The sequence below is a fragment of the Protopterus annectens genome, chromosome 16.part0 (assembly GCF_019279795.1).
Source record: "Protopterus annectens isolate FY-2018-M chromosome 16.part0, PAN1.0, whole genome shotgun sequence".
NCBI lineage: Eukaryota > Metazoa > Chordata > Ceratodontiformes > Protopteridae > Protopterus > Protopterus annectens.
The window spans coordinates 5,815,368-5,843,326 of record NC_056750.1 but is presented as its reverse complement, the minus strand read 5'-3'; the positions used below and the strand labels follow the sequence as shown (position 1 = coordinate 5,843,326).

At 41.2% G+C, this 27,959-nt stretch overlaps 1 protein-coding gene across 1 annotated transcript in view; it reads right to left on the bottom strand.

Moving 5' to 3' along the window:
• Positions 1-27,959, bottom strand: part of CCDC180 (coiled-coil domain containing 180) — a 2,826,277-nt gene that overhangs the window by 2,008,060 nt on the left and 790,258 nt on the right. The window contains exon 11 of the mRNA XM_044058396.1: positions 1,931-2,010. Coding sequence (XP_043914331.1) covers positions 1,931-2,010 — 80 coding nt within the window. The remainder of the gene's footprint in view (positions 1-1,930; positions 2,011-27,959) is intronic.

Below are 27,959 nucleotides of genomic sequence, written 5' to 3'. Positions count from 1 at the left end.
CTTATCTTCCTCCCTGTTTGTGTTGTTCAAGGGCAGGATATCAAGATGCAGCCATGACATGACATGAGAGTATCCAGAAAGCAGAGATAAGGAGATATATTTTTTGTCTGTTTATGATGATGTTTTATTCCTCATAACTTACTGTGGTCTCTGGCATGCACTGGTATAATTTGCTGCTGCGCTGTGTGTGTGTGTGTGTGTGTGTGTGTGTGTGTGTGTGTGTGTGTGTGTGTGTGTGTGCATGCACACGCGCCAATGCCAAGATGAAAATCAGCAACTCTAAATGAAAGGTTATAGTTTTCTGAAAAGAAGTAGACTACCATCTGTAGGTGAGGGAGGAGCAGCTACCTCAGGTGCAGGAGTTAACTGTCTTGGAATCTTGTTCACAAATAAAGGAGGAGGGGATCCAAAAATGGACTACAGGATTGGTGCAAAGACAGTACTACTGCAAGTATTATACTGAAAAGTGATTGTGAAGCAAAAGCTTCATCAGAGAACAAAGCTCAGTTTAGTGGACAGTCTATGCCCCATCCACAGCTGTTGTCACAAACTTTTGGCAGGGGCGGAGGCAATGAAATCATGAATACAAGCAGCAGAAATAAAGCTTATTTCACTGAACAAAGCTCAGTTTACTGGACAGTCTATGCCCCATCCATAACTATCATCACAAACATTTGGCAGGGGCTTAAGCAATGAAATCATGAATACAAACAGCATAAATAAAGCTTATTTCACTGAACAAAGCTCAGTTTAATGGACAATCTATGCCCCATCTACAACTAACTATCATCACAAACTTTTGGCAGGGTCTTAGCAATGAAATCATGAATACAAACAGCAGAAAAAAGTTTATTTCACTGAGTATCTGGGTTCAATCTCTATGACAGAATAAGCATCCCATTTGTTAAGGAGAATCTCATAGTACAGCTACTATTCAATGGTGTTGAGAGAAGTCATTTGAGGTGGTCTGGACACCTTCTGCAGATGCTTCCTTAGCCCCTCCCATGGAAGACGTATCAGGCATAGTTTACTGGAAGTATACCTCAGGGGAGACCCAAGACTGCTGCTGAGGATAGGGAAGTCTGGCTTACTCTGCTCAGATTGTTACTACAGTGACCCTTACCAGGAAAAGTGACTTAGAAAATGCATAGCTGGATATAGATATACATATAGATATAAGTGGAAAACCTTTAAGTCACTGAATACTTATTAGCATTTTCTTTTATTTCTTTTACAACATTCAGTAACCTCAGATTCCAGGGCACACTTTCTGCCCACTGCACCTGTAGTATTCCTTGCCATCTCAAACCTGGGTATTACCTTGGGAAGACTTTTTAACTTATAATGTATATTAAAGTACCAACCCTCCAGTAACAAGCATGAAAATCCCCCAAGCATCCATGGCATGAACAATTCTGTGTACACTGGGAATGGAAAGACGACATAAATCTGTACTGAGCCCATGACTGCAGCACCCCCATTTTCTTAGTTGCCACTTATACAGTACAAACAAACATTCCTCCTCCTCCTCATTGTCTCAGAAAATCAACAGCAGTCTCTCAGTCAAGCACTTCTTTCATCCACTCCCCAAGTCAGCTCTCTGACATCTGAGCCACCATTTTAACCTGTCACTGGCAATGTGGATGGGTACCATGTTCCCACTATACTGTGCTGACTACATCACCACTTGTAATGTGAAAGTCAGCGAATAAGCAAAGAAAAAAGATTTTAAGTTGTAGTTCATTAACCTCTTTAAGATGATTTAAACATTTGTGCAGTTCTCCTTGTTCTTATCATTAGAAACAATGTACATGTTTAAACAGGCCAGTCAGTACAGTAACATTAGTCATACTCTCAGAAGTTTCATTAATATACCACCGAGACACTGTTACTATAATTTCAAGCACTTTTACACAGGTTTCATACTTGCCTATTTGCTTATTTAAAGCTGACACAGAGGAATGCCATTCATTTGTCATCGTTTTATTGCATGCTGGAGGTTTCACATCGCTGTAAAATAAATAAACAGGTGGCATATATATATATATATATATAGGAAATTAACTTTCTTTAAAGATTAGCTTTTTGATGCAATGCAGGTTTATCCTAATTCACAGGTCTTATGTTGTTTTACAACGGAAGCTGTACCTGATTTTTTGTTGGTTTCTCAGTAGTATATTCTGTAATATTTATATAAAAGGAAAACACAAGTGTTTGAGCATACTCATTGTACCAGCAAATGTCTGAATAATAGGATCACTAATGCAAGCAAATCATAAAATTAACTGGTTAAAGGAAAACTCCACCATGGAATTTAAAAAAAATAGTTTTTTTTTTCATCATATCTTTGTTTTCCCAAGATATTTTACTGCATTAACACCACTCTAAGTTCTTCTTATAAAATTTTAATATGATTTTCCACTGACATGGGGCTCAAAATACTGACATGAACTTGCTGTGCAGCTTTCTTGTCCCCCTTCCCAGAATATATTTCAAGTCTCCTTTATATGAGTCATGCAAGACATAAGGATATCCTTGTATGTATCTGTTGCAGTATCTAAAACAGAAGGAATCTCCTGCCCAAGGCAGTCCAACACTCAGCCAGTGCACAAAAGCCTAACGATCTTGTATGCACTGTATGTCACATTTATGTTCACCGCACAGAAGGTAGGGCATAATGGGATTTACAGACACAACTACCCCAGACTTCTTTGTTACCAGTTTGAGCGCTATTATTGCTAGTTGGTCTGAACGCCTTGTTGCTGTACTGAATACCTAGCCACTAGAATAGTGCTCCACTGGGGTGTTTTTTTTTTTTTTGATTTTCTTGGTCTTGTATTTTATTTTGCTACCTAGAGTCCATGTCAGCTAAAAAGGGAAAATGTCAGTGTGGGAGGCAGATTCTCCATAAGGATCATCACGAACAGTGTCTTTTTTTGTTTGGATGCTTCCTATGACCATACCTCTTGCAGTATCTGTAAGGCATTTGTGCCTAAAACACTCAAAAGTTGTGTGTCTTCTCTGGCCATTTATCTTGAAAACCAATGGCTTAAACAATTAGCCCAGGGTACCATGGCAGAATCCTTTAACCCTGAGATTCCCCTGCTAGGTAAAATGAAGGCGAAGAAGTCTCAGACAGATTCTTTACTTGTCCATCCTCCGCCAGATATCCTTCTAGAAGTGGTAAATAGCTCTGTAGGTCATGTGGTGTCTATATCAGATTCCTCTGCCCCGACCCCATCTGAGGCCATCATGGATCTGTACTTCTGCATATCCTCTGAGTCTTTGCAGGCGTCTGCTCCAGACGTCAATGGGGAATCATACTTGATTATCTCAGAGGGTCCTTGAGGGATTCCACAGATACTGGTAAGGGAAGAGGCTCCTAGTTCTCTTCTCAAATTTCAGCAAGGGTCAGAACCTCCAGTATTTGTTACGGATGATGTCCCTTCCAAGAAAAGACAAAAACCGAAGCATGTTTCAGTCCATCCCATGGATGCTCAAAAGGAATGGCAGGAGTTTACTCAGGGCTTATTTTCTGCCTTGATGGCCCTAAAGCCAGCTCAAGGAGTTTCGGTATCCAGTCCTCCTTGGACCTCTACCCCTTCTAAATAGCTTAGGGAACTGGATTCCTTGTTTAAGAAGTCAGTGTTTGATGAGGGGTGTTTGTCTTATTCTTCATAGCTGCATTTGCCCTTGGCTTATGGTTCTGATGAAGAGGAGCCTGTTAGACCTGAGCCTCCTTTTGAGGAACTGTCCTTTGGGGACAAAATTGCTAGTATAATGGAATACTTTAAGTGGGATTCTTCCAAAGTGTCTGATATTCAGAGAAGATACTATAAGTTGCTTTAGGTGGATACTCCTAAACCATTGGCAGTTCACTGTTGGATGCCTTGTTAGATACTTTCATTGCTGCTTACAGGTCTCTTGATTCTTGGCCTCTTATTCGTAAGACATCTGGTAGGTTCTATAAGGTTCCTGAGAACTGTCAGTTTTTATTTAAATGCCCTTTTGCTGATCCTGCTGTGGCGTCAGTCTCTTCTGACAAACCTTCTACACTTTTGCCCCCTTCCAAACTTTTGCCTCCTGATAAGGATAGTAGGGCAATGGAGAGGATTGGTAAGAAAGTTGACACCATTTCTAATTTGGCCTATAGGGCTGTTAATTAAAAGACCCACATGACCAGGTATGCTCTGGCCTGTCAAGATTATTTCTGACCTGACCTCCCTGATTATGAAGGCAAGTCTTCGGCATTATGTTTTTTAGGTTCCGTTTCTCAACTGACTTGCCACTCTATTAAGTGCAGTCATGATGCTGCTGACACCTCCTCTAAGGCTGTGGCTTTTGGGTCTGTCTTGAGGCATTATTTTTGACTTCATCATCAGTCTCTGACTGAGGACATTAAGGCCAAGTTGTTGGATGCTCCTTTGAATAATAAACATCTTTTTGGGAATGCTGCTGCTGACATGTTTAAGTCTCTTCAAGAGAAAGGTAAAGCCTTGCAAGACCTTAAACATATTTTTGTCTTTCCTAACCCTAAGTTCAAGAGGAATTATCCTTCTAGATCTTCTTATGTTCGCAGGCAACCCAGCCAGGCCTCCAAGCCAGGAAGACTGGGAGGCAGGCTCCCTCTGCTAAGGCTTCTCAGATTTCTGGGGCCCATAAACCTCCTTTATTTGATAAGCCTGCTTCTCTTTGACAATTCACCCCACTCCTTCTCTTAGAACAGGTTACTTTGTCCCTTTGGCTTTCCCTTTATCTTCCAAATCGGTATCTCATCACTTCAGACTCCTAGGTTCTTTCTATCATCCATCAGGGTTACTTCATGGTATGGAAGTCTCTCCCTCCTTTTGCAGGGATTCCTCAATCTCCTCTAGAGCAATTTCCTCATTTTCTGAGGTTCCAGGGGCCCTGATGAACCAAGGAACCATTTAACTTGTCCCCCTTCCCTAGTGGGAAAGAGTTTTTATTCCAGGATGTTCCTGGTTCCTCAAAAGAAAGGAATGTGGAAACTTATTCTGGATCTCTTACAGCACAACACCTTTCTCAAGGTCCCTTCTTTTCAGATGCGTACTCTTCAAACCCTGTTTCCTCTTTTACTACCCCAGACTTCTTGGGTGTCGTTCAGTCTGAAAGATGCTTACCTTCATATCTCTATTCACCCTCTTTTCAGGAAGTTTTTAAAGAAAATGAAAGGAGCCTGTGTCTTCCTTTCATTTCCAGTTGTCTGCTTTGCCCTTTGGCCTCTCTACTACTCTAGGGGTAGTCACAAAATGTCTAGCTCCTGTGATTACTTTCTGCAGGCTCCAAAGCATTCAGATTTTTACTTATCTAAATGAACTGTTGCTTCAGGCAGCTTCTCCCAGATGCCTCTTACAGGATCTGAAGATTACCATCTCTCGTTTTCAAAATCTGGAATTTACTATCAACTTAAAATGTTTGTCCAGATTCTCTTTCAGGATCATGTCTATCTGGGATGCAGGATTCAGACAGTGCCGATGTTGGCCTCTCTTCCACCTCCAAAAGTTTTGTCATTGACAGCCTTCTTTCAGTCTGTTCTTCCTCTGACTGCCATGCCAGCCAGGGAGTTTCTTCAGGCCCTGAGATTCATGGCATCCTCTAGTCCAATGCTTCCTCTTGCCAGACTGCATATGCAGAAGGTTCAAAGGTACCGCAGGTCAGTTTGACTGCAGCACTGTCACCCTCTGGATTTCAGTTAACCTGTCTTTCCCTGTCTAAAGAAGGAATTTGAGTGGTGGATTTAACAGTTTGCTTTCAACCCAGGCTTGTCCTTTCAACCTCTGGTCCCTTCTCAAGGTGGCTTGTGCTATAGGACTGCAGGACTGCAGCCCTCCCACCTAGAAAACAAAAATAAATAAAAGTAGAGAAACACAAAAACATTACCGTAATTCCTGGAGATACATGGGAACACTCTCAGACTGCTTTCTCAGCAGTCTAGATAGGGGGAAAGGCATCTCAGCCCCGAGATGCCCAGCAGTCTGTGCGGTGGTGACATCACAGAATGGAGGAACTCTTGCAGGCTGGACCAATCAAGGTGCATTTAGCAGCTAATGAGATGCGCTGGCCCAACCGCGAGCAGCTAACTTACACTGGTGCAATTACAGGGTGGATTTGCTCAATGGATATATTCGTCAGCAATGAAGGTGGATATTTAACATACAGGGTTGCGCAATGGATGTGTTCGCTCATCGGCAGAGATGAAGGGTGTGTGAAGGTGAGCGTTGCTCATCAGCAGAGATGAAGGGTGTATGTGTGTGTGTATGTGTGTGTGTGTGTGTGTGTGTGTGTGTGTGTGTGTGTGTGTGCGCGATGCCCCAGTTGCTATATACTGGTGGCTAGACAGAACTCATGGTGGTGTGGTAGGGAATACCTCAGGCTTGAACCCTGCACCTTGTATGCAGGTGGCAAGGGCCTGAATTCCCTACCCACCACTATTTGTAAAGAATTTGCAGATTTTTGCCTCATATTTGATCTGTTCTGTTCCTCATAATATATGTCATTTCTAAATATTTAAATATTTAGATATCTGATGGTGCAGTGGTAGCACTGTTGCCTTACAGCTACAGGTTCTCATATTTGATTCTTGGCTGGGGTGCCTTCTGTGTGGGGTCTGCATCATCTCCCTGTGTTTGTGTGGATTTGCTTTTGTGTCCTCCCATGTTACAAAGACATGTGCCTGCATTATTTCTTCCTGGGCCTCTGCTGAAAATTGCTTTTTGTTCCAAGTCAGACTGTCCTGGTTAACAAATGTCAAATAAAATTGACAGGCATTTGAATTTCAGACTTCAGTTTTCTGAATGTTTAATTCCTTAAATATCTGATGGTGTAGTGGTAGCATTGTTGCCTCACAGCTACAGGTTCGCTGGTTTGATTCTTGGCTGGGGTGCCTTCTGTGTGGGGTCTGCATCTCCTCCCTGTGTTTGTGTGGGTTTGCTCTGGTGTCCTGACATTTTACAAAGACATGTGTCTGCAGAATTTCTCCCTGGGCCTCTGCTGAAAATTGTTTTTGTTCCGTCAGACTTTTCTGGTTAACAAATGTTAAATAAATAAAATTGACAGGCATTTGAATTTCAGACTTCATATTCTTCAGAAAATACATAGTAACACAAAACCTTTAATTCTAGCAATTTTCTAAGTTTACAAGATAAATATCTGAAATTTGTCCCTATTTTTGGGACTGCATTCCCCCATTATTGGCTTCGTTCAGGTTTTTTGTGCTAAGGTTGATAGCTATGGCAAGAACTGAATTCACTGAATATGTTTGAGGGCTGTATTCCCTCATTACTGGGTTTGTCCAGGTGTTTTGTGCTAAGCTATGGTGAGAACTGAATTCACTAAATGATAACCATTTAACTTTCAGTCTTCCTCTCTTTCACAAAGCAGCTGATTTGGCATAGTGGTATGCTGCTATGACTTGTTTTGCACAGGGACCTGGGCAGTAAAATGTATGGTGGTAACAGCATTTTATTCTAGCAACTTTCCAAGATTACACAAGCAATGTTTAACGTGTCTCTGGTTTTTGGGCTTTTGACCCCCCCCCCATACATTTTGGCTCTTTCCAGATTTCTTGTGCTGCGAAGTTGAGATGCAGTTGAGTACTGAGTAGATTTTACAAGGAGCTGAGAGCTGCAGGGGAAGAGAAGTTTAGTGCTGCTTATGCTGAGTCTGCTTGCATTGTTAATAGCACAACAGGTTGTGTACTTGCTTTTGATGCAGAAGGCTGTAGGTTCTACTCCCACAAGGGGTGGATGCTGCCGTACTGAGAATGTCCTCTTTGGCAAAGATACTAACTATGAACCTGTTATCAGTTTGCCATCCATTCTCTATTGCAATATTACTAGCTTATCATTTTTTTAATGTAATATAGGCAATTTATTCCTCAGGGGCAACAAACACTTTATTTTTCAATGAAACCACGAAATATAAAGTTGTTTGCTAGCAGCAACCTCTTCATTAGTTACAGATCTCTTTAATGTGGAATTATTTAGATGAATTACTTTGGAAGAGCCTGTGCATATTTACTGATACTAGTGGATTGTGTAAGTTTGAGTAGACTTTCTTTAGGATGGAAATGTTCTCAACTGGGCAGTTTTGTCATTATTGGTGCATGTATTTTGTTTCATTGTTTACTGGAAAATGTTCAAAACAATACATTTAAAACACCCTCTAACAACTGTACTGTTTTATACAAGGAATATAATTTAATACAGTTCAGGAAGGTGTATCACACAACACATGTATGTTTTGTGTGCAAGCGGGCCTATCATTTGAAAACAGCCCAAAGTTAATATTTATACTACCCAAATGTATTTTCTTTGAATGTAGATTTCACTGCTGTTTCAATGAATGTGAGTTTCAACGGCAGAGTTTTAATGCTAAGTCTATTTTCATTGTGAGACTGCATTGCTTTGTTTAGCAGCTGTTTTAGTGTTTGTGCTGTAAAATGCAAAATAAAACTTTCAAGTGAAATCCAAATCATCGTAGAAGTAAAGCAGTATGCACATTGCAGTGTTTATGGTAAATGGGGCGAAATAGCCAAGTAATGGGACATTGGAATGGCTGCAGGGGGTGGCTCCATTCAACCATGATTTTGTCAGGGGGGAAGGATGGCAAACTCAAACAGCCCTGGCTCAGCTGAACTATACCTCTCAACTGTCCAGAATGAATAGATTTTTGCTTCTTCTTTTTGGTTTGTTCCTCATAAAATTTGTGGTTTTCTGGCAAGTCATTTAGGAATTATGTCACTAAATAAAGACAGACACTGAGTTTCAGACTTCATAACTTTCAGAAAAATGCATGCTAAAGCAAGACCTGTTAAGAGCAAATTTTAGTACTGTTTGTATATTCCCCCAATATATTTGGCCTTGTCCAGATTTCCTGCGTTAACAGGTTGTGAGGTACGTGTAAAATGCTTTATAGAATTTGGTATATCCAAACCTCTCAAATGTCCCTGATTTTGGCTAAAAATGTTGCTTTCCCTCTAATCCCTCTACAAAATGTCAATTTGGGAAGAAAACATAATAATCAGAGTTACAGATTACTTTTATTTCGGAAATGAATGTAGATTTGTTTATTTTGTCAGCTGCTCAAGCTAACAGTGCTAATATTAAAAAGTGTCCCTTCTTTGACAAGTTCCCAGCTGTATTGTGTGGCTATTTTATATTTTTGCATCAGATTTTTGGTCCATTTTTCATAAAATTGTGGTTTTCTGGCAAATTTGTGACAAATCATTAAAGACTGAAGTAAGAAAATAATGAGAGACATTTCAGTTTCAGATTTCATACCCTTCAGAAAATTCATACTAATGCAAGACCTACTATTCTATTAGAAAGTTTATAAGACCAATATTTAAATACCGTCCTTAATTTTGGGCCTGACTTCGTCCAGATTTCTTGCTCTGTGGTTGAGAGGTATGACAAATCAGGGCCTTTGCAGTCAGCCAGAGACATTTCAAGTTGTGACAAACTTGTTGCACCCCACTCCCCATGTAGTGACTCTGGATGTGTCCAAGCAAGGCAACAAAAGTTATGCAGTGTAAGTGTGCAGAGTATCCCCCCCCCAATCCAAGGTAGACACAAGTACTACATTGGCTTTTCATCTGTCTTGCATGATTTTGCAGAATGTTCTGGTTTTCTGTCATATTTTTATACTGTTGATTATGCTTCTTATTCAGAAAGTGCCTATTGCTCTATGTTTAAGTAGCAATGATTTCATGACCATCAGTTAAGCTTGTCTGAGATTGTAAGATGCAAGTAAGCTTACTGTTAAATAATTACCAACATTGAAAGCCTTTTTGTTGTTGCCATACAGAGAATACTTGCATAAATAGATAATGTATAAGCCTTGGGTATTGAAATGCATATGACATTATTTGTAATAAAGGACAGAATTACAGTATTTTAAGAAGCTCATTACCATTGTTCGAGCCTTGCAGTCATCTTTGCAGGCTTTACCCATAAACTAAACAGAATGCCAATCTATCATTTGTGGTCCATAACCTGTGCAATAATCTTTTAAACAATTTATATTGAGCTTGTTTCTTGTTTGCTGTTAATTGTTTTTATTTTGATCATGTTTTCCCAATGAAACAAGTAGATACTTGTCGGGCAGCAGGTTTTTTTTGGATAGGAAACATTTTTACTAGTGGGGGGTATCATTGCTACTTTCAGCGTGTTACTTGGTACTTTTTATAAAGCTGACTATAAATTATAATTAGAACTGCAGTGCAAGGAGAAGTGGTTTGAGATGAGTGCTGCTGGTTTTTCTTGTACTTGATTTTGACTGGCATTCCAGTAATGTATTTAAAAAGTTTTTTTTTTTATGCCTCACAACTTTTTTGTTTCCATCTAGATCCCTTCAGTTATCTCTGACTGATGGGACAGCCGCCCCTAGCACCTATGTTAAAAATTCAAAGACCTCTGGTATCAGGGTAGTAAGGGTCTAAGCCTCTGAGTTGAGCCCAGACAGCAAACACTAAAGTCGGAAGAGGAGGAGCCAAGCTGTTAATTATAGTTGCCCTGGGGGGGTCAAAAAAAGAAACTTTGCACGCGGTTTTCGTGTGTTGCAAACACAGGTCAGCACGGAGTCCCCCACCTTTGAAAATCTGGATACTCAGACCCACCCACATGCTGTCTGTGTGGATGGTGATAATGAAAAGACCATTGTGTCGATAATAGCCACTGGAGAATCAAAATCGGAAAGAGTCTCCAGATAAAGCTCCAGAGTCCTGTGTCTTTTACCTTGGAGTAAGAAAAGCTCCATCAAAGGACATCAAAAACCGTCGGCAAAGAAGAACTTGAAGGGCTCCGTGAAATGGCCTAAAGCAGGCCAGGCTTGTCTTAATTGGAGCCAGCCTGTGCCGCCTGCTCTGCACCCACCGGCCACCCATGATAGGCCTATGAGGCCATGGGAGGAGAAGAAATCGGAGTAAGGGTAGCCAGAGGAGCTAACCCGGCTGGGCTAGCTGCTCAGGTACAGGCTGTGAGAGGAAGTCTGAGACCCTGAGACCAGATCCTCCTGTAGTCTGGTGTCTGTAGCAAATGTGCCAGGGGACTCAGGGAAAAAGGCGTGAACTCCAGGGTCGCGCTTCCGTGCAGGTCCATGCGTCCATGCCCTAGACTCCTGAGGATGCACGGACGCTGAAGCCTCTGCACGTCCTGCTGGGTAGCAGATGCGGCATCTACTCCTTTAAGTTAGAACTCGGCTAGGGTGGGGCAGACAAAAATTTGTTAGGGATACCACACCTGGTTCACAGTATCTGGATGTTCCCACTCCACTCCGACTGACCAGATCCAGAGGCTGTCCGAGAAGGCGGGGGAGGGGGGAGGGGCGGAGGCCCAGCCCCTCAGCCAGAGGGGGCACCGAATTCCAGCCTCGAGGGTTCTGAGGATCGGCGCCATCATGTGAGGATCTCTAGCCATGACTTGAATGAGACATCATCCGAGCCCCTCTTTATCCATGTAATCAGTGTCATCGATAAGAGTCTCTCATAAGAGACTCATGAGTTCTCTTTGCTTCTCTCGGGCGCGATCTCTTCCCTTCACCGGGCTCTGGAGGACAACTCGAACCCCGGAAAAACTCAGAGGGCCCCGGGGGGCCCTCAGGCCCGGGGCCAGGGCTGCCTGGAGACAGGGGAACTCCCAAAAGATCAAGTTCCATGCCAGGAAGGTGCGGTAAAGCCGAAGAGGATGGCCAAAGAAGATTTGCTGAGCTCCTCCAGGCAGCTCTGAAGGCGGACCCCCTCTCCGGAGGGGTCAGGTCTCGTATCATGATAACAGACAGAGATCCAGACCGTAGCTTGCACGAGGAGGCTTTTGGCCGAAACGCTTGGTCCCCGTCCGGCCAAGAAGACCGGCCCGTCAAACTCTAAACTCCGACCCGGTTGGAGTAGGTTGAGTAGGAGTCCGGAGGATCTCCACTGGCTCCCACTGGCTCCACCAGCACCTGCGGAGCTGGGCGGAGGAGTCGTCGGAGGGAATGGCAATGGAATATAGAAGCCAATTGGGAGAAGCCAGTCAAAAACAAATTGAAAGACTGGGGACTGGAAAAGTCTTTTGAGTACCTGTCTATGTCCAAATCTGACATATTCTATTTTCCTGCTTTGTGAATTATTGCCTTGTGTATGTCTACACTGTGCTGTTGTTAACTACTGTTGTTCTGCATTACCTTATGCATAGGTGTAAACACTGCTGTGTTCTTAGCTGGCTATGTGTGTAAGACACTCATACAATGGAAATTAATGCTAGGTATACTGTCCCTGCCTACCTGTATTACTTTTTTTCTCTCTACCCATGGTATTTTTGTCTCTCGCTCTTTTCCTGAATTACTTGCTCATAACTAATCTTCCTCCTCTCTGTTTTTATAGCCCTAGTGGATTTTTCCCTGAGGTTTTCTCCTGGCCACAGTACAGGCAACACAGGTTTGAGGACCTTAACAAATACCCTGCAACTCTAACTATCGGTCCGGAAGCCACCATTTTAAGCTTAAAATAATACCACTGAAGTATGTGTTCCAGTAAATAACTACTACATAAGCTAATCTTTTAATTAATGCTAGACTTTATAAGCACAACAAGAACTTACAGTGATTTTTTTTGCTAGTCGCCACGAAAAGCAGACACCAGCAGCTCCTATCCTTACTCTTTGGTTACCCACTATCCTCATACTGTTTCTGTGTATATTCTCCTGTTCTGTACTTTACCCTTCCCTGAATTCATTTCTAGCCTCACTCATAACTGCCTTTCCTAGTGCACCTGCCCTATTTTACTGTCTTCAGACTCTTACATATTAATGTTTTTTTTATTTTTTGCCCTGCTTTTAGCTGCTAGTAATACCTCTCTCTCCCTTCAAAGCCCCTCTCTATTGTAGCTTATTTTAACCATACAGAACTGGGTTTGCTTCAAGGAAATCTACTTGTGTAGCTTGAGGCCAGTGTCCTTTTGTAAGCTTACTTCTGCTCATATTTTATTTCTTTTGATTTTATTTCTGGTGACTATACCTTTAGAAACTTTATATCCTTGTCTTTCAAGCTAGTTTTTCACTATCTTTTTCTGATTGTTTCTATGACTTCATCTTGACCAGGGTGCTAGCCCCGCTCTGTTTGCCCTCGCTACGCTCGGGCTCACTTCGCTCCCCTACCCTACCTCCATTCCCACCGACCCCCATTACAATTACCTTTATACCAAACTATCCCTCCCCTTCCTGTCCCACTAGCCACTACAATTCCACTTCATGCCTATTGCCACAACCAACTTACTAATCTGTCAATCTTGTCAACACCGCTTCCTCTATACCACTGTCTCTCTACCTACTCTATCTGACCATATTTTATTCCAACATGTATTATTTTCTAATATCTTCTATACTACTTCTTATTCTCTCTATCTCCACCTTATACCACTCAAATCTCTCTGACCCACTCCTATGTTCACCAACGTCTCACTCATACAACATATATCCAACTACTTCATCTTTTACTATCTCCCATAATCTCTTTACTACCTCTACCTCAAGTCTATATAAACTATCCATAATACAGGTTTTTAAACCTTCCCACAAAGCTAAGTCAAAACTATACAAACTCCATCTAGCATCTACTACACACTCTCTCCTCACTAAAAACCTACTTTGTTCTGGAGATATCCATCCCAAACCTGGTCCCTCTTCTCTCCCCAAAACTACCTCTACACTGCCCCCATCTTACTCCTCTAACAGTCACCAACCTCAGTCACAACAATAATCTCCATCCAAATACTTAACTATTTACTCATTGAATATGCAGAGTATAGCAAATAAAGTCACTGAGCTGCAGTCATGGATAGCTCTCAATAACCCTCACATCCTCTCCCTATTTGAAACTTGGCTCAAGCCACAAATCTCAAATAGTGAAATACTCTCACCAGGTTATAATATCTTCCGATCTGAGAGACCTGTAAAACAAGGTGGTGGCATGACCATCCTCTACTTATTCATTCTTAACCTCTCACCATACCCTTCCCCAATTCCGGACTTCCTCCCAGCTGAAATCATCATCCTTAACTGCCATCTGAATCCCAACAAAAAACTTGCAATTGCTTCTATCTACCTTCCTCCTGGTAACAATCTGCCCATTTTGAAAACATCCTATCCTGGTTCTCCAACAACATACCATATGAGACACGTATCCTTGGTGATGTCAACATTGATTGGTCCAAACTTACAACTGACAACCCCCAACTCAGTATCCACCTACACGGCTTCCACCAACTTATAACATCTCCCACTCGCTTCCATAAAACTTCCCCTTCCAGCTCCATCATAGACTGGATCCTTACCAATTTCCCCCACCAATACCACAATCCCACCACCTTACCTGACTCTCTCAGTGATCATCTCCCTACCACCATCTTAAGACACTACTCCCATATTCCTAAACCCCACCTTATCAAAGACTGTCGAAAACTATCGACTTTCAATTCATCCCCATTTAACTCCATTCTCCCCAACATAGATTGGTCCATCCTAAAACACCTTCCCCTAAATGATGCTGTAAGCACTTTCAATAGCATCTTCATGAATACTCTAAACTCCTTAGCTCCCTCTAGGAAGATCAGAGTAAAATCAAACCATGCTCCCTGACTCTCCAAAGAGACTAGGTCCCTTATGAAACAAAGAGATTGTGCTTGGAAAACCTGGACTAAAACTAAACAACCACCTTTTCTTCAAAAATACAGGCAACTGAGGAACCTTGCAAAAAACATACAACTAATGACAAAAAGTTATACTATAGCTCTGCTCAGCTTAACAACAAATCCAATCCTTGAACAATTTGGTCAACTCTCAACAACATCCTCTATCCTGGAAAGCCCTCTAATCCCTCCCCAAACCCTAACTCTTCTTCTCAGAAAACAGCTACCCTCCTGAATAAACACTTTATCTCTTCCATCCAAAATCTGGTAACCTCTAACCCAAACTCTACTTCGATACCCACCTCTCCAAGTTCCACTAACACAACTTTGTTTTCTTTTGAGCCAGTTCCCATTACTTACATCAAATCTCTACTACTCAAGGTAAAACCTTGCTCTCCTTCCACTGACAATCTATCTCCTACATTCCTCAAACTTGCTGCTAACTCCCCATACAACTCACACCACTGCATTTCTTTAAACTCTCTTCAATGGCTTGAACTTCCCCAATTTCTGCTATCTTATCAATTTCATATGCTACACTCTATTCTTTATAAACCCTCCTTCTGTCCATCTCTATCTTCCTTAGTATCCATCTACATCCCATCCCACCTCTCTGTACTTCTAACCAACAATTACTTGATATCTACCACCCAAAAAGGTCAGTAGGCAAACTACTTTACAAACACTCCCTTGCCCATGCTTGGAACAAACTTCCCCTTGACTTACGTTCAATCTCCCACACCTCACACTTTAAAAATGAACTAAAAGCTTATTTTCTCAATTCCAGAACCTGCCCTTGCCATGACCCTACCTAGTCTTCCTTCCCTTTATGTACCCTTAAAAGGACCACACTTAGTACCTCATTACACCTCTCTCTCCAATGTGTCTACTATGCATTTGCATAATTTTATACAAACAAAATATGTTTATTGTTGACCTACTGAACTATATCAATGTAAAGTTGTTACTTAGCTTCTTTTTAATGCAACTTTAACTTTATGCATGTAACCCAACATATTTGAATTGTTTTGCTATAACTGCTATTATATCAATATTGTTTAAAATTGTACTTGTTTTCAAATGTACTACTGGAGCTTTTCTCCTCGGGTCTCCATTGAAAATGGGCCACAAGCCCAGTCGGACAAACCCGGTTAACAAATGTCAATAAATAAATAAATAAATAAAGTAAGCTGTCATGCGGCCAATGCATTGAAATATTTTTTTTCTTCTACACTTCATTTTGTCTTGATTGGACTTTCATAATGATGGTTTGGCACCCAGGGCAGTATATCTAACTAAAGTTCCAGTTTTTGTGGTTTTGAGCATAGTTAGTTCCTTCCCTTTCTAGTTGGCCGCACCCCTTCCCATTGGCCCCACCCATTCAGCTGTCTCCTGGAGCCCCACTTTGATTTGAAATCACCAGCCGCCACTGCTTCACAAGAACTATTCATCAATGTTTCGGACATGGGGTGGGGGACTTCTTTAGGTCATCTGAAATTTCAGGGTCTATGGCCTCCCCATCAGAAATCAGACCATATACTTTATGCATGTAACCCAACATATGTGAATTCTTTTGCTATAACTGCTATTATATCAATATTGTTTCAAATTGTACTTGTTTTAAAATGTACTACTGGAGCTTTTCTCCTCGGGTCTCCACTGAAAATGGGCCACAAGTCCAGTTGGAGAAACCCGGTTAACAAATGTCAATAAATAAATAAATAAATAAATAAATAAAGTAAGCTGTCATGCGGCCAATGCATTGAAATATTTTTTTTCTTCTACACTTCATTTTGACTTGATTGGACTTTCATAATGACGGTTTGGCACCCAGGGCAGCATATCTAATTAAAGTTCCAGTTTTTGTGGTTTTGAGCACAGCTCCTACCCTTTCTAGTTGTCCGCACCCCTTCCCATTGGCCCCACCCATTCAGCTGTCTCCTGGAGCCCCCCTTCGATTTGAAGTCACCAGCTGCCACTGCTTCACAAGAACTATTCATCGATGTCTCGGACATGGGTTGGGGGACTTCTTTAGGTCACCTGAAATTTCAGGGTCTATGGCCTCCCCATCAGAAATCAGACCATATCAATATCAAAGAGAGAAGATTCTGGCCCCTCAAGCTTTTCACCCCATTTTCTATCCAGGCCCCTTGAAGGTGTACACAAACAACACTGCAGTGATGTGGTATGTCAACAAGCAGGGAAGCACAAAATCATATCTCCTCTACAGGGTGGCTCTTCAGGCTTGGGATGTGGCTCTCGGTTATCAGTTAACTGTTTAGGCAATATACATTCCTTTAGAGCACAATCTAGTGGCACACTCTCTGAGCAGGTCCAAAACACAGGGTCATGAATGGATGCTTCACAAAGATGTGTTTCTGAACATTGTCCATCAGTGGGGTATCCCTCAGGTAGATCTTTTTGTTTCGCCCCTGAACAAGCAACTTCCTCTGTTCTGTTCCTGAGTGCCATGCCATCTGGTGTGGAAGACAGCTGCCCTTTCTTCTCTTTGGAAGGAGATGTTTCTTTATGCTTTCCCCTCCTCTTCCTCTACTTCCAAGAGTCTGGCAGAAGTTTTAGCTGGACTCACCAAAAATCTTGCTAGTGACTCCCTTTTGGCCAAGACAGCACTTGTCCTCCCTCTTAATGTATATGGCTACACGCAATCACCACAATTTACCTCACTGGTTGGATCTCTTCACACAGGACAAGAGCTCTCTCTCATCCATCCTCACTTGTCCACTTTCAACTGACACTGTGGGTGATAGGGTTTTGATCCCTTTCAGGCACCTCTTTTCTGAGGATGTGCTCAGCAAAGAAACCCCCAACAAGAAATTCTTATATGTCTAAATAGAAAAGATTTTCTGTCTAGTGCTATTCTTGTAACCAGGACCCTTTTTCAGTGGGAATCCCTCTGGTCCTCTCTTATTTTTGTGAGTTGCTCCAGTCTGGTCTAGCCTGTTCTTCTGGGAAGGCCCTTTTATCAGACATTTCTGCTCATCTCCCCTCTCCTCAGCAAGATCCTGTTTGGTGGCTGCTGCCACAACCATGGCATCAATGGGCACCCCCTTTCCTCAAATCTTGCCTGTTCTCTGATGTATGGGTTCAACTGTATCTGGTTCCTTCCACACCAGCCGAGAGACCAAATCAATGAGCTCCTTGGCAGGTGGAGTCACACAGGAGGTTGATGGGCCAGAACCAAAAGCCTCCAGGAATACAGACTCCTCAGATGAAGGGTTGCTGGGTGTCCAACCACCTCTCTGCTTTAGGACTTCAAGGATGTCTCCAAATGAGACATCTTCAAGAGGTGATTGTGAGGTCCCTTCACCTTCATTGAAGTCTGTATCCTCTGTGACTGACTCTTTTGGAGAGTCCAACTGCTTCCTCTTACACTTTTTCTTCCTAGGGACCTCCTCAGTAGGATGCTCCAGGGAGGTATCAGAAGAAAAAAACAATACCCTGCTGCAAAGCCAGGGGGTCTTGGACTGGTTGTCCTTGTGAAAAAGTTCGGAGAGGCTCCAGGCACAGAAACTTCGAGGGTGAAAACTTAGGAACTGAAGAGGATGGATCCATCCTTTCTGCAGATGCAGAAAAATCCCTTTTCTTGGCCTTGAAGACAGACTGCCCTGGACAGAGAGAGGGCCTGGGATCTGAAAAGGCAAGTTTTGGATCTGTGTCCTCTTCCACTCTGACAGCAATCTCCCTAAGGTCAAAGATATCCAATGCTGAGGCTCTGAGGTGCAGAAAAGGCTCCGACAACTTCAAAGTTGATTCAACCACCTTGGATCCGACATGGATGCTTTGGCTCCAAGAGCTCTCTGGATCCGACTTGACCCAGAGTGCTCAGGGTAAGCTTCAGGTCTAAAGATGATGCTATCTTCGGATCCAAGTTAGACGAAGCCAGACGGCTCAGATCCAGGGACTCGGAGACAACATAAATCAGAGGAGAAACTGGTGATGGTGGTGGTGGTGGTGGTGTAGTGGGAGGACAGACCTACTGACCCAAAAGGGTAGGAGCTGATAGTCCACCCATCAGGCTCTGCTCCAAAAGGATCCTCTGCACCACTCTTTCCACATCTTATTCAGTTAAACTCATGGAAGAACAAGTGAAGAGGGCAGTAGGGGACTTAGGTGGCTGCAGATAAGATGACGGCACCCTAGATGGCACTGGATCCACTGATGGTGAATATTTGGTTCTAGGTAAGAAAGAGATATTAGATCCAGAAAGGGGTGAAGAGGTCAGATCCGATGTTGTTTTCATCAGCTCCGATGGCATCTGATCCGATGGTTTCTTCATCGAATCTGAAGAGGTCTGAGCTGATAATTTTCTCTTTTTTGGATCCAGTGTTGAGGTCAGATCTTTTTTAGTCCTTTTCTTAGATGACACAGAACTCAAAGAAGCCACTGAAGGTTTCTAAGGGGAAGACTGAGGTCCAGATAAGGCTTCTCCAAAGGCTGAGGGAAACAAGCCTTTTAAAATCAATTTATTTTTTCTTTCCACAAGTGCCCTGGGATCAGATCTATGACAAATACAGCAGTCTTCTTGAAGGTGTAAAGGATATAAACAGTATATGCACATAGTGTGCACATCCAACATGGGGAACATGTGCCCACACTTAACACATTTCTTAAACTCTGTAGGGCCTTTCTCTGCCATACTAACTACAAGAAGCAGATCCACTACAGCAAAAAAAAATAGTAAGGCTATTTTTATTTTACAGAGAGAGAGAGAGAGAAGAAAAGAAAAAAAGATTACCAATAATGGTATTAATGCAAACTACAGCAAGTGAAGAGAAAGAAATACTAACTATAGTATTTAAAAGGAACACACAATAAGGAAGTTGGAACAGACAGTAAATAAACAGCAAAAAACATGTTTTTTTTTTCCTAAATGTACTAGTGAACAGGAAAGGAATAAGGGAGCTAGAAAAAAAGTAGAAATACTAGAGAAAGATAACAATTTTAAATCTTAATTCACTTACCTGCTCAAGAGCGAAGATGAACCTCATCTTTCATGTAAAGTGGCAAACAAGAGCTAAGGTATTTGGGGTTGGTGCATTATGGGTAAGAGAGAAGCATGAGAGTTTTAGGTTGCCACAAGCTTTAGCAATGGCTGAGACAGATCTGAGGAATTGGACTCAAACCCATCTGTTGAGGACAGAATGAAAATTGCCAACATCATCAGTTTCTTAAACATGTCCTGCATATTAAGCCTCCAAGGAAAGCTATTCCTCCTCCTTGGGACCTTAATTTTGTTTGGAAAAACTGACTCAGGCTCTTTTTGAGCCTGCAGATTCTGCTTCTTTGCAAATTTATACCTGAAAGACTGTGTTGTTGCTGGCTCTTACTTATATTCGGAAGGTTTCTGAGCTCCAGGCCCTTATGGCCATTCCTCTTTTTTTTTTGTTTTTTCACAGGGATAGGGCATCCCTTTGCATTAACTCTTCTTTTATGTCCAAGGTAGTAAATGAGTTGTCATTGAATCAGTCAGTACAACTCCCTTCCTTTTTCCCTTTTCCTGTCTGCTTGTGAGAGGGTCCTTATACAGTATCTTGGATTTGCACAGACGGCTCAGGTACAATTTGGGTAAAACTAAGGTCATTCGTAAGTTTGATCAGCTTTTTGTTTCATTTTATCCCAGGATATTGGGTTTGGCTGTTACTAAGCAAACCAGCTCCTCCTGTATATCTAGGGCCATTCCTTTTTGTTATTCTTTTCATAGCAAATCTCTGTCTACCTCTGTTAGAGCTCATTCCACTAGGGCTGTTGCCTCTTCTGATGCTTTCTTCAAGGGGTTTGACACCAGTTCTGTCCTTGAAGCTGCTACTTAGTCTTCAGTGCATACCTTTACTAAGCTAAGCTGGATATAGTTTCAAAGGCCAGAGCAGGCTTTGCTGAAACCATTTTATGTGGGTTTGAAGAGGACTCTTCTCAGCCTTCCACCTCCCATTCTGTTTCTTGAGCTTTTTTACTCTCCCTTCTGTTCTGGATACTGCAACAGTGATATAGAAATGCATAGTACAGTTGTGTAAAATCTTACCCTAACAGTAGCTGCCCTTCTCTTCATTGTTGCAGTATTCTCTCCCCCCTGCAACCCCCTATTGTTTGTTCTGGTTTTTGTTTTAGATTCCCTTCTTGCTGAAGGTTTCCCCTTTTTCTTCTGCATTCTTTCTTTCTGGTTGTATATGGGCTCCTTTGTCCTATAGTAGCTTTCTCTTGAGGCAATTCACTTCTGAGTAGTTGCATCTGTACGCCCCTTTTACACCCTACGGCCTGTACAGGAAGCATAAATGTGACTTATGGCGCAAACAAGATCATTAGGCTTTTGTATACACGCTGAGAATTGGGCTGCCCTGGGCAGGAAATCCCTTCTGTTTTGGATGCTGTAGAGAAGGACTTCTACAATTATGGTAAGATTTTATACAACTGTACTTTCATTTTTATGCAATGGCAGCACAAGCACAGGCATCTTATATACCTTCTGTAGTAGGAGTACTTGCATTTTATGCCTGAAAAACAACCATATGCATTGCTTTCTCAGAGCCTGTTATAAGCCATTAATACCAATTTTACAACACCAGACAAAGATAGCAAATACATTTGAGGCTTTTGCAAGGGTTTCCATTTTGTAGTCTTACATAATGAACGGTAACAGGCCCTTCCTTATACTCTTCATGAGGTGTCACATCACTGCATTCCAAGAGCTGTTAATCAACACTTCAAAGATTTTGTTCCACTATTCCCCACTATCAGTAGTAGTAGGAACATTTTTTTTATCGTGAATGTTGGAGAAATGTGCTAATGTGCTTGACTGAGATGAAGGATCCTTTTTAAGAATTATTTTGTTTCATGGCAAGAAGGTATAGCTTAAAAGAAAAGTGAACAAGATGAAAGCAGACAACTGCATTTGTTGGAAAAAAAGAACAAGCTAGCATGTTATAAGGTAGAAAGGTACTCTATAATTTAAAGTATTAATCTAGAAACTGGATCTAGTGCTCTCTTTTCACACCACTGAGAAAATCGGTCAATTTAGGCAGGTATGCTTTCCTGATGGCAGGCCTTCTCTCTTGTTGAATGGTTAACAACCTGAAGGAAAATGATGACAGCTGGGAATGAACATAAGATTCTCCATGTTTTAGGGTGAGAGATTTGAGGATTGGATGCAGAACTCTGCCTTTTTGAAACTTTAAGAGTTAGATTGTACAAAAAGCAGGGAGGTTTATAGAACCACTGATTAACCAAGGTTATCTTGGACAGAATGAGAATGAGGTCTACTTTTTGTCTTTTTCTTATTTTTTATTTTTTTATTTACTGTTGACCAGGGTAACCCCATTAGACCAGTGGCCTCTTCAGGGGAAACTTAAGGTAGTATTCAAACTGACTGAGTAAACCGGGCCAGGACATTGGTGAAATTCCCCTAATCTTTTTGATAAATGCTATAGCATCTTCAGCATCCACCTTAGTATCACCAACTCAGGCAGATGGGATCTCATATTACCACAAATCCAAAGGACATTAACAGTAACTTATGAGTTTGAAGAGTTGGAGGAGGTATGTATAACATACACTTGCTCCAGATGACTGAAACGGTATTGGCCATCACTGCTTATCTGTAAGGAGTATGGAGCAGAAAATGGGGTTTCAGAGTTTGTTTAGCACTATTTGCTCTTGCCATCTTTCAATCATTAGTCTTACCCTGGTCAGTCACTCCCATTCATTCCAAGTCACCTAGGTGGCCATATTTTATGTAGCTATCAGAGTGGTTTGGGGTTTTACCTTTTTGGCCCTAACTCCCCATGCAATGGACAGTACAGGTGTATAATTAAGTTATCATAACAGTATATATTCAAATACATAACTGTTACAGTCCTTACAAAAGTGACACATCCTGCTGAGGATGCTACATACTCACCAGTCTAGACAGCTTCAGTCTTCTTCCTTGCATGCTGTATGTCCATCCTTAGCCAAAATGGATGTGCTGGTATGAGAAGGGCATAATGAGTCACCTAAACCAAAAAATTTCCAGACCAAAAGAAGGGAGGATGAAGTCTAAAACCCCAGGTAAAGTCTTGTCAGGAAAGAAGAAAGGAGGCTACCGTACCCTTAAGTCAGGAGGCAGATTATTCAGGAGGATGGAAGGAGGGTATCAATACTGCGAGACTATCAACATTTTGAAATTTGGGATAAGCAGAAAAGTGTTTACATTGTACAAATCTAAAATGGGTCTCCAAGTTCCTTCTTTCCTGGATAGCAGGAAAGGTGTCTAGTAAAAATCTTGTCCTATATGCTCTGAAGGGACTAGTTCTCTAACCCTTTGACATAGTAACTCTGCAATGATTTGATAAAACAGATGAAGCTGGTCTTTGGGAAGTTGACATACTCTTGTTGGTATGGGAGGTACAGCCCAGTGGAATTGGTATCCTTGTTCTATGATATTTAGAACTCAAAAGTATGTTGCTGTTGTTGCTTGCCATGCAGGAAGACAAATTAAGATTCAATGCAATTTTCAAAGGAAGGCCAGGGTGAGGATAGGAAAGGAAGCAAGAGTAGTCAGGGGGGTTCCTTTGGGGGAAGGGGGTAGAGTCTCAGGACGAGTTACATTTCTTTATAGTGTCACCTCAACATTTCTTTTTAAATTGCTTATTCATAGGTTTCTGCAGACCAGATTTGAAGGGCTTAAGAAAAAATGGACATAGATGGGAAGGACTGTTTCTTTGAAAAGTACTATTGTGTAAGCAAACTTACCATAACAGCAGGTGTTCTTATAGATCACTGTTGAAGTAGCCTAAGCTATTTAGGTAGAACTCCATATAAAGGGCAGTTAGAGTGCCAAAAGCTTCAAAGACGTCTTGCCCCAGGAAAGGAGGCAACACCCAAAAGGAAAAATGCTAGGAAATGAAAAAAAAAAAAAACATAACAAAAAAAATTAACTAAAAACACAAGGTTATATACAATCACACCATGATAATACAAAAAAGAATGTATGTACTTAACATAATGTTCCATCTGTGTTGTCCATTTTCATTCATCCTCAATTTATGGGTCTGGATCCAGTCCTCAGATCCAACCCGGCCGTTACACTAGCTCATGGCCTCTAACAAACTCACAAGCTCCTTCCCTACCCATAATGAATCATTCCTCTCATTCCTCAGATCTTGTTTGCAGCTAGACAGGAAGAAAACAAAGGAACAAGTATAAACAAGGTTCAACACAAAAGACATAACACACCTAGAAAAAGAAATTGTATTCCTACAGAAGCCAGATATGACAGAAAAAATATGGAGGCAAATGCCATATTTGGAGCTGACATGAAGGATGATAGTGTCACTGAAGTCTCTCACTTCTCCAAAAATCAGATAAAAGAAATGGATAGGGGGTGGTGGGTGGGTAGTTGCAGATGAATGAAAATGGAACATTATGGTAAGCACATGACTTCTTTATCTGATGTCAATTTTCATTCATTCTCAACTTATGGGTCAGAATTCCCAGCTTTTTGAACCCTTGGGTGGACTCCAAGAAATTATATTCTTGACTACAACTGAGCCAAGGAATGTACAAGTCTTGGATTCTGAATCAAAGGGAATTATATCAAAGTTTAGGGTAACAGAATTCCATCCCATGGTATAATGAGATCTGTATAAGGGAAATCTGATCTAAATTTAGAAATTGTTGTGAGTTGTCCTTTTAGAAACTGATAAAGTAGCTGCTTCGTAAAAAAGCTCACTAAAAATTCCAAAAAACAGTAAGATTTTGAGCTCTGAGTAGACGGAGTCTGTCTGATTCTGATCTGCCCATAAAAAAATCTTCTCCCTTTACGTATGTGGATATCCCTAATAAAGGAATAATGGTAAGATCAGGATCTGAAAAGAACAGGAGGACCGGGAAAACCACACTTTCAGTCGGTGGTTGGAGAAATCCAAACAAACCATGCCTTAGCGGTAATACAGAAGGTCTGGATCTGGGTTTGGAATCCCAGGTGGTTACAGTGGATGAAGGCTAAAAAGGAAAACTATGTTTGTGAAGGTCTGTAAAATGAAACGAGAATTACTTTGCCAACAAACTGAAGAAAAACACTGTTTGACAAGGCAGCAGTAACAAAAAATGATCATCATGTTATTCCATCCAGCTTTGTACTAACATAATTTGGAAATTAAGGAAGTCATATGAAAGCAATGAGAAGGGTAAGAGGGGGGGTGGAGCAAAGGGCCATTCAATGATTCCCCTGGTGGGAGAATCACTGCTAAGTAGTTATAGCTCTTGTCATTTAGGTAGGAAACAAGAAGACCGCAGCAAAATTAGTCCTACCAACTGCAAAATTATTTTCATCACACTGATGTTGAGACAATTAGTGAGGTAGATAGAAGGACCTGTTCAATGTGGCTGCCTCTACTTCTGAAGCCAAATCCAATTTATAGTGAGTAATAAATGTGTGCAGTAGTCCAAGTTGCTGTTGCACATATGTCATTCATGGATGCTGTAGCTTGAAAAACTAAGGAAGTTGACATGGATCTGGTTGAGTGAGCTCATCATTGTTTTGGTATAGTGACACCCAATTGTTATAAAGAAATGAGATACAGTAAGTAAGGTGTCTAGCTAAAGTTACTTTGGTTACCAGTTTAATTAGCTTCATATCCACAAATGGGTGGTGCATTAGTGCAGCGGTTAACATTGTCACCTCACAGCAAGAGGGTCTCCAGTTCAATTCCCGGCTGGGATGCCTTTTGTGTGGAGTCTCCATGTCCTCCCTGTGTTTGCGTGGGTTTCCTCTGGGAACTCCGGTTTCCTTCCACACTCCAAAGACATGTGTGTGGAACATTTCTCCCCAATCCTCTGCTGCAAATAGGCTCTGTCCTAGTTGGACTTTCCCAGTCAACAAATATTAAAATAAAAAAAAATAAAATAAAAAAATGAAACAAACAGTTGATCAGTAGTTATGAAGTCCATCATTCACTATATTAGGACTATTGACATAGGGGTAAGTTTAGTTTCCTCTAGTTTGTTGATTTACTGAACTAGTAACATGTGAAGAGTTTGGAGAATGTTGAACAGCTAGCAATGCCAAAGGCACTGGTGTCCTTGCCAAGACACTGATATCTAAATTGACTTATTGGGGACATGTGTATCATGTTTATCATCCCATAAAAAGGATCACCTCACCTAATGTGGAAAGTGTTCTTGGGCACTAAGGTCTTGGATTGAGGAAAGATGAAAGGACAACCTAATAAGAATAATTGTTAAATTTATATTCCCCTAGCCACCTCCTTCCAACAACTAACCAATAAAATTTGTCCAGTTTCTTCCACTTAACAACTTCCCCACCAATCAACATGGCCCCCTCCATTTCACACATATTTTTCTTATCCCATACTATACTACTACTAGCACTGCTAATACAACTCCCATCAATTAACTCCAGATCATTCACCAAACCCACTTCTGTAACTAGCTCCCTACACACCCAAAATGATAGCTACTCATAAATTAATCCCAGCCTTTTTTATATAACCCCTCTACTATAAAATACATATCCTTCCCACAAACTACTCTACTCACAACTCTAGCTATACCTACCCCCTTTATTGCACTCTATCACCTCTAAACACCTTTACTCACTGACTTTTCATTTATTATGTGCATAAAATCACTATGCATAACTACCATAAACCTTCAAAGTATCTGCAATAAAACCTCCAACCTCCATGCCTGGTTAGCTCATAATAAAACAGACATCCTAGCTATTACAGACACATGGTTAAAGCCTAATATAAAAGACAAAGAATTTCTCCCTCCCAACTACAGTGCAATAAGGGTTGAGAGAACCAACAGGAAAGGAGGTGGCATTGCCATTCTATTCTTTAATACTATTAACATACTCCCATTTACTGGTTACATCCCACAATTCCTAAATGCTGAAATCTTGGTCTCCTTCCAAAAAATTAAAAACTCCAAAAATCTATGCATCATAGTCTTAGATATACCCTCAGGTAATAACAAACTTATTCTAGAAGAAATATTATCATGGTCCTCCCACACCATAAAAAATGAAACTATAATCCTAGGCAATGTTACTATTAGTTGGTCTAATATTTCCTCAAAAACTCCATCCATCAATATTAATCTGTTTCACTATACCCAACTAATCTCCACCCCAACTAGATATAATAATAGAAGCAATGAAGGAACCATCTCAGACTGGATCCTAGTCTCAGATCAAACTAAAATCTCATCAGCTGGCACCCTCCCAAGTCTATACAAGATCACCTTCTTGCCTTCATGACCCAAGCCTATCCCACTTTCACAACAAAAAAAAATCACTTTAAACATATCAGTAACCTATCCAAATTCAACCCCCACACATTCAACAATATCTTAAAAAGCATAAATTGGAATATCCTAAAAACTCTCTTCCTAGATGACACTCTGCAGTGCTTTAACACCACCTTTCTAAAAGTATTAGACAGCCTCGCACCCTCCCAAACTAAAAGAATTAGAACTAATCATGTTCCTTGGTTAACTAAATCTACCAAGGAAATAATGATAACTAGGGACAAAACCTGAAAGCTATGGCATAAACACAAGAACTCAGACTTATTAAAGTACTAGCTACTTTGTAACCAGATGAAAAAACTTGTGTCCAAACACAAAAAAGAACACTACTTGAACCTTCAAAAAAAAAAAAAAAAAAACACAAAAACAACCCAAAGCTACGCTGGTCCTCCATGAGCACTCTCCTAAACCTTGGCACAAAAAGTAATCCTTGCCCCCACACAGACAAAACATCAGAACAAATAGCATCTTTAACTCCTACTTCATAAACACTATAGCCAATATCACAACCACATTTTCTCAACCTATCACACAACTAACTTCCCAAGTAACACTCCTTTCTCTCAGCATTCACAGCCCCAGCCTCCTTTTTCTACTACAAACACATTCAGCCAAACTACTCCCTGTACCCGTACCTCCTCATCTACCAATACAAACTTAGTTAAACCAAATTCCTTGCCAGAATTCAAACTCTCTACTGTCCCTATAACATTCATAAAGAAACGTCTTCAGAAACTAATGCCCAGCTCAAACACAGCAGACAGAATACCCGCAGAATACCTAAAAATTGCTGCGGATGCTATTGCTTACCCCATTAGCATTCTCATAAATAGATCCATCCAAGAATCTTATGTTCCCAACCTCTGGCAAAAGCAAACATGCTACTCCTCCACAAAGGGGGATACCTCAGTAGAAATTAACTACTTCTATCCTATAGCTGTTCTATCCC